Source organism: Procambarus clarkii, chromosome 21 (assembly GCF_040958095.1).
Source record: "Procambarus clarkii isolate CNS0578487 chromosome 21, FALCON_Pclarkii_2.0, whole genome shotgun sequence".
NCBI classification, from domain to species: Eukaryota; Metazoa; Arthropoda; class Malacostraca; order Decapoda; family Cambaridae; genus Procambarus; species Procambarus clarkii.
The window spans coordinates 37,636,186-37,644,238 of NC_091170.1; the positions used below are offsets into that span (position 1 = coordinate 37,636,186).

Below are 8,053 nucleotides of genomic sequence, written 5' to 3' on the forward strand. Positions count from 1 at the left end.
TTCGGGTCCTTCTTCTCTTCTTCTGTACGTTCAGGCCCTTCTTCTCTTCCTCTGTACGTTCAGGCCCTTCTTCTATTCCTCTGTACGTTCAGGCCCTTCTTCTCTTCCTCTGTACGTTCGGGTCCTTCTTCTCTTCCTCTGTACGTTCAGGCCCTTCTTCTCTTCCTCTGTACGTTCAGGCCCTTCTTCTATTCCTCTGTACGTTCAGGCCCTTCTTCTATTCCTCTGTACGTTCAGGCCCTTCTTCTATTCCTCTGTACGTTCAGGCCCTTCTTCTCTTCCTCTGTACGTTCGGGTCCTTCTTCTCTTCTTCTGTACATTCAGGCCCTTCTTCTATTCCTCTGTACGTTCAGGCCCTTCTTCTATTCCTCTGTACGTTCAGGCCCTTCTTCTCTTCCTCTGTACGTTCGGGTCCTTCTTCTCTTCTTCTGTACGTTCAGGCCCTTCTTCTCTTCCTCTGTACGTTCAGGCCCTTCTTCTATTCCTCTGTACGTTCAGGCCCTTCTTCTCTTCCTCTGTACGTTCGGGTCCTTCTTCTCTTCTTCTGTACGTTCAGGCCCTTCTTCTCTTCCTCTGTACGTTCAGGCCCTTCTTCTATTCCTCTGTACGTTCAGGCCCTTCTTCTATTCCTCTGTACGTTCAGGTCCTTCTTCTATTCCTCTGTACGTTCAGGCCCTTCTTCTCTTCCTCTGTTCGTTCAGGCCCTTCTTCTCTTCCTCTGTTCGTTCAGGCCCTTCTTCTCTTCCTCTGTTCGTTCAGGCCCTTCTTCTATTCCTCTGTACGTTCAGGTCCTTCTTCTATTCCTCTGTACGTTCGGGTCCTTCTTCTCTTCCTCTCTCTGCTATAAAGGGACTAATGTGGGATGGGAAAAAGGAAATGTTTTTTCACTCATAGGGTTATAGACCCTGGAACCGCCTACCCGCTGATGGCTTAAATGCCAAGACAGTATTCCAGTTCAAAATTCCAATGGATAAATATGCTTAAGAATTATGGTGGGGGGGGGGGGGGACCTTTGACAAGCCGCTGAGTTTCTGATCTCTTCTTGGCCACTAGAGATGGTGGTCCCCTCAGGTAAATTCAGGTAAATGCTTGTTTCTTTTCACTCTTCTTTCTTTTTTTCTGCACTTCTTATCTGTTTCTTTCTCATGTCTCTAATTCATCGCCCTCCTCCTTCACGGCCTCTTCCCTCTCTCTTCTTCCTAATTGTTCTTTGCTTCCTCTTCTTGTTGCTGTTTACTCCTGCTTCTCTACTGCTCCTTCAAGGTCACTTTCCTTCTTAACTCCCTCTCTGCTAGTTACCGTGTCATTATAGTGCTCACCCACACTGTCACTTAAGGTGCCGTTGTCTTCATTTCTCTAGCTAAACTGACCTCTGTTGCCCCCTAGCGCATCATGTCACCCTCACCCGGGTACCTTGTTATACTCTCTCTGATAATTACTTGAAATTAAATTCTTCTCCAGTGAGTTGTGTTCAAGATTCGCTCACGCGGGAATGATCTGTCTGCCAACTACGAAATTAGCTCAAGCGTGTTTATTTTTTAAATTTTTTTATGGAATTCCACTGATCACAAAAATATTTCAGCTTAGTATTTGTTGTGAAGTGTTGACTGTTGTGTGTGTACTGTTAGTTGACTGTTATGTGTACTGTTAGTTGACTGTTGTGTGTGTACTGTTAGTTGACTGTTGTGTGTGTACTGTTAGTTGACTGTTGTGTGTGTACTGTTAGTTGACTGTTGTGTGTGTACTGTTAGTTGACTGTTGTGTGTGTACTGTTAGTTGACTGTTGTGTGCACTGTTAGTTGACTGTTATGTGTACTGTTAGTTGACTGTTGTGTGTGTACTGTTAGTTGACTGTGTGTGTGTACTGTTAGTTGACTGTTGTGTGTGTACTGTTAGTTGACTGTTGTGTGTGTACTGTTAGTTGACTGTTGTGTGTGTACTGTTAGTTGACTGTTGTGTGTGTACTGTTAGTTGACTGTTGTGTGTGTACTGTTAGTTGACTGTTGTGTGTGTACTGTTAGTTGACTGTTGTGTGCACTGTTAGTTGACTGTTGTGTGCACTGTTAGTTGACTGTTGTGTGCACTGCTAGTGAATTATGGCGTTCACTGCCAGTTAACTAAAGCATACATTGCGATAACAGTTGTGCACTGTATTGTATGCAATACAGTGCACAGTTATTCACACTTCAGAACTTCTTCGAAAGAACTTCAGAACAGTTATTCAGAACTTTTTCAGTGACAGAGTAGTTAACAGGTGGAATGCATTAAGCAGTGATGTGGTGGAGACTGACTTCATACACAGTTTCAAATGTAGATATGATAGAGCCCAGTAGGCTCAGGAATCTGTACACCAGTTGATTGAAGGTTGAGAGGCAGGACCAAAGAGCCAGAGCTCAACCCCTGCAAATTCAACTATAGGTGAATACATTCTAACCTTGATGGACCAGACAAAGTTATCATGTAAATGTTGTAAGAGACTGTAAAGCATGTGAGGGTAAACACAAGAAGTTGGAGAGCTTGTAAGGTCACACTCAAAGTGCCAGCACGCACGCAAGCACGCACGCACGCACACACGCAGAGTAGGCAGCGGAAATGCTTGAAAATATACATGCCACAGTCCTCCTGGAGCCTCTACAGTGCCGCGCTGATGCAGGGAAATTATCACACTAACAAAGAACTGAGAAACGTTCTGCGTCTGGACGGAGGAGTTAAACGGACTGAACTCAAGAGATGAACAAGATGAAGGTAAACTTCCCACACACGACTTCCGAAATGGAGATTCCTCCTCCTGGGATTTAGATCAGAGGATAACGAAGATGGTCGTCAGTAGAGGACACTGATGAGGAGGGACGCCGCATCAAGGTTGAGTGCTCTGGAGGGGACTCAATCATTCCGTCGCGGGAGTGATGGAGGTGTGCCGGAGATGGCGATGCTGTAAAGGGAGTGATAATCTTGGAGGGCCGAGAAGCGAGAGGACGGAAGGTAGGGACAGAACCACTCGAAGCAATCGTGGGAGACGTGAGCTGCATCTGGTTTATGGGTCTTGGGGAGATGCCATAAAGTATGATCAGGAAGGGGAAGATGACGCCCAGGCGCCCGGCGAGGTGAGTGTGAATGGAATATGATCAGAAAGGTGAGAAGTTTGTTGTTAGGGAAGCTTTGGATACGGGCAGGAGAGTGGGGTTAGACTCTCCTGTGTTGGAGCGACGGCCGGCCAGGATACTGAGTGTTGGAGATTGAGGAGCACAGGAGGGAGGAAGAGGAGGATAAGAAGAAGAAAATGAGAAAAGGGAGAAGGAAAAGATAGGTAAAAAGGGGCAAGTAAAGTGATATGAGGAACGTGTACTTGAGAAGGTAGAGAGGAGACTTACTCTGGTAGAGGAGCTGGAGGCAGCATGGTACAATATATGCAGAGATTAACAAGGTGAGAGGAAGAAACTGGAAGGTAAACAAGTGAGGATTACGACAGAAGTATTGGAGAAAGACTTAAAACAGAATAAGATAAAAATAGAATAAGGGTAAAACAAGAAAGGAAATTAAAATAGCTGAATAAAAAACCGATGAGAAACAGAAAAAGTTAAAAAGGAAATCAAAGTAGAAAACAAATATATAAAATAAGAGCGAAACCACAGAAAGTCAGAGAGAGAGAGAGAGAGAGAGAGAGAGAGAGAGAGAGAGAGAGAGAGAGAGAGGTGAAAAGTACGAAACTGACATTGATGGGAGAGACGTGATGCTGGGAATGGGAGATGGTTCCCAGCATCCCTTTATAATACCTGCCTGTGCCCTGGGAGAGGTGAAGGAAGGTGGACGCCTCAAGGAAAGGGGAAGCGAGGGGGAGATGTGAGAGTTGAGACGGCGGAGAAGGTAAGAAGTGACAGGGACAAAATAGGGAGGATGAGAGAGAGAGAGGATAGAGGCTAGGACAGGTATCAGAAGTCGATTGACAACACCAAGATATGAAATGACGAGACATACGACAGGGGAGTTTAAGGGAAGATGTAATGGGGTGAAGGGAAGGAGAAGGGAGCAGGGTTGATAAGGGGAGGTGAAGGGAAGGTAGAGGGCAAGTCTCCCCTCACGCAGAGGATGAAAGATGACTAAGAAAATAGGCAAGGAGGGGGAGGGCGGCCTTGAGGGAGTAGTGTGTACCGAGGGGAATAGAGGTGTGGAGATAAGAGAGGGGGTGTGAAGGGGGGAGGATGGGGTGCGAAGGGGGGGAGGATGGGGTGTGAAGGGGGAAGGATGGGGTACACATAACCAGAGCCATGACCGAGGCAACTCGGGCCAAGTACAACGGGAATAAAGAAAATAATTTATATTTTTTAACATTTGTGTTGAGAAATAAAAAGGATAGACTGCAGTGTGTGTGTGTGTGTGTGTGTGTACTCACCTATTTGTACTCACCTATTTGTGCTTGCGGGGGTTGAGCTTTGGCTCTTTGGTCCCGCCTCTCAACCGCCAATCAACTGGTGTACAGATTCCTGAGCCTGAGTGTGTGTGTGTGTGTATTCACCTAGTTGTGCTTCCGAGGGTTGAGCTCTGCTCTTTCGGCCCGCCTCTCAACTGTCAATCAATCAACTGTTACTAACTACTAGTTTTTACCCCCCCCCACACACACACACCCACACACCCACCCAGGAAGCAGCCCGTACCAGCTGTTTAACTCCCAGGTACCTATTTACTGCTTGGTAACAAGGACATGAAGGTGAAAGAAACTCTGCCCATCTTGTTTCTGCCATTACCGTCGATCGAACCCGGACCCTAGAATTACGAGCCCAAGCGCTGTCCACTCAGCCACAGGCCCCCCCCCCCTACGTGGTGTGTGTGTCGTGAGAGAGGAGCGAGAGGGGTGGAGGGTGGCACCCTTCTCACCTGGCCACTGACATTAATACAGGAGGTGGCACCTGGCACTGATATAACGGTGGGGGCTTGGTGGCCGCGGGCTGGTCACTATTAGCCCGGGCCCCTCAGGGACTATAAACAGTATTACATGTGCAGATTTCAGCTTTGCTGTAACGGCCTGTTATAGGTGTGTGGGGCACCCGCTCAGTGCCATGTTGTTCATTTTGTATTATGTATTATGCTTTTAATTGCTGCTTAATATGAAGATACACAAGTCAGCGGATAGGGAAGAAATTTTTATTTTTTTTTTAAATTTTGCCCCGAGGGGCGAGTTGATTGGGCAGCGCCACTTATCTTGTGAGTGGACACTCCGCCATAGCAGCATGTACAACACTCCCCAATAGGAAGAAAACCCGCTGGGTTGTTCATCCTGTATAGGGAAGATGATGATGCGTGAAAATAGATTGCAAGAAAAACTCATCTGTCATTCGATGAATTGGTCGGAGATGTAATACATGTTACCATGGCAACATGTGATTTCTGTTTTGATTCGTACCTCATGTTTTTTTCCTGAGATGATGAATAATGTTTCCCTTACACGTGGGTGTGACCGGTGGTGTGTTGTGATGCGGGTCCCCCTCCCCCCCCCTGCTGGTTGTGAGCAGATTATAGTAGAAAATGATGAATGGTATTATGTGATGGCTTTGTTTTGTATGACGCGCTTCTCATGCTCATCACTTTGGACTGGTCGGAATAGCGAGGTGGACTCCCTGCTTACACGGTCAGCGTTCGATCCCCGATGGTCCAAGTGGTTGGGCAAGGATCCTTCACTCCTTAACACCCCAGGTCTTACAGCCTGTCCTCATGTCCCCTCAGAGTGGTATATAGTCCAACTAGTTAAGCTATTTCTCCCGATAATTAACTTGTCTTATGTTGGGGACGTTCCGAGTTCCCACACATTGTGAATGATGTGATGATATTTTTTACATTCTTGCAAAGCCACTAACACGCATAGCGTTTTGTGATGATTCCGTCCAGATGTATGCACTCGCTCAACATGCCATGATGCAAGGGAGCGCCAGTGGGGGCCCGAGTGTGTGTGTGTGTGTCCAGCAAGACCTTAGAGCCTTACCGTGTGTCCAGCAAGACCTTAGAGCCTTACCGTGTGTCCAGCAAGACCTTAGAGCCTTACCGTGTGTCCAGCAAGACCTTAGAGCCTTACCGTGTGTCCAGCAAGACCTTAGAGCCTTACCGTGTGTCCAGCAAGACCTTAGAGCCTTACCGTGTGTCCAGCAAGACCTTAGAGCCTTACCGTGTGTCCAGCAAGACCTTAGAGCCTTACCGTGTGTCCAGCAAGACCTTAGAGCCTTACCGTGTGTCCAGCAAGACCTTAGAGCCTTACCGTGTGTCCAGCAAGACCTTAGAGCCTTACCGTGTGTCCAGCAAGACCTTAGAGCCTTACCGTGTGTCCAGCAAGACCTTAGAGCCTTACCGTGTGTCCAGCAAGACCTTAGAGCCTTACCGTGTGTCCAGCAAGACCTTAGAGCCTTACAGTGTGTCCAGCAAGACCTTAGAGCCTTACAGTGTGTCCAGCAAGATCTTAGAGCCTTACAGTGTGTCCAGCAAGACCTTAGAGCCTTACAGTGTGTCCAGCAAGACCTTAGAGCCTTACAGTGTGTCCAGCAAGACCTTAGAGCCTTACCAAGCGAGGTCGTTGGGTGCTTGTATACATAGCGCGGCGCCTTAACTGCAGTCACCTGTGGCACTACCTTAATCTGACCTGTTTTACCGTGTAACTTTCCCTGACACGGTACCTACGGCGTTTCGCAAGGGGCGAGGCAGTGACCCAGCCACCCAGGAGGGACGAGGGTGGCTGCCACTCAGCAAGTGGCCGCCGCAACACTCAGGAAGCGGGTGTGTGTGGGGGGGAATGTGCTGCCTTCTCTATAACCTGTTGACACTTGCCTTTGGGACGGTTGATCGCTCCAAGACTGCAACTCTTGCTTCCACTATGACTTGTTCCTTGTGTCGCTCTGCTTCATGCCTCTATTTCTGCTCTCATTAAAATGATAAACTTATAGATGATGCTCAGAAGATTATCACTACCAAACTTACCAGCCTCTGCTATGATCTATTTTGAAGATACACTCGAACAATGTTCTAGCTGGGCTTAGTAATATAATATATGGATATACTCTTAGTCAAAGACCCAGCTCTTATCCTATCTTTACATTCCTTCCAAGGGATATATATATATATATATATATATATATATATATATATATATATATATATATATATATATATATATATATATATATATATATATATATAAAACACATGGCCTGTGTAGCTCTGGGGGAAAAAGTTAATTGCTAGGTTAGTGGGGACAATAATTTTATATATTTTTTTATAATATATAAAATTATTTATATATTTATAATTTATATATATATATATATATATATATATATATATATATATATATATATATATATATATATATATATATGTCGTACCTAGTAGCCAGAACACACTTCTCAGCCTACTATTCAAGGCCCGTTTTGCCTAATAAGCCAAGTTTTCATGAATTGTTTTTCGACTACCTAACCTACCTAACCTAACCTAACCTAACTTTTTCGGCTACCTAACCAAACCTAACCTATAAAGATAGGTTAGGTTAGGTTAGGTAGGGTTGGTTAGGTTCGGTCATATATCTACATTAATTTTAACTCCAATAAAAAAAATTGACCTCATACATAATGAAATGGGTAGCTTTATCATTTCATAAGAAAAAAATTAGAAAAAATATATTAATTCAGGAAAACTTGGCTTATTAGGCAAATCGGGCCTTGCATAGTAGGCCAAAAAGTGAGTTCTGGCTACTAGGTACGACATATATATATATATATATATATATATATATATATATATATATATATATATATATATATATATATATATATATATATATATATATATATATTTTATATATATGCAACACTGTAACACAACCCTTGAAATGCACCCACACACTTACCTTGTTCATGCTCGCATGACTCTGTTTCAGAACACAATTACAGTATGTAAAATGCAACACATTCCAAATGTTCTCCAACACAACTTGAGACACGTGTATTGATGTACGTGTGAACTAATGTCATCTGGTTATTGTAATCTTGTAAACTGTTTACTGTAAACTATATTTCTT

At 44.7% G+C, this 8,053-nt stretch overlaps 1 protein-coding gene across 1 annotated transcript; it reads left to right on the forward strand.

Annotated features, from left to right (window-relative positions):
- The first annotated feature begins 5,880 nt into the window (after positions 1-5,880).
- Positions 5,881-6,576, forward strand: LOC138367269 (E3 ubiquitin-protein ligase SspH2-like). The gene has a single exon (XM_069328685.1). It carries the CDS (start codon positions 5,881-5,883, stop codon positions 6,574-6,576), a length of 696 nt encoding a protein of 231 aa, XP_069184786.1.
- Positions 6,577-8,053: the final 1,477 nt, after the last annotated feature.

Bases quoted from the DNA above. Each gene is read 5' to 3' on its own strand.
- LOC138367269 (XM_069328685.1), top strand. From the start codon at position 5,881: ATGTATGCACTCGCTCAACATGCCATGATGCAAGGGAGCGCCAGTGGG.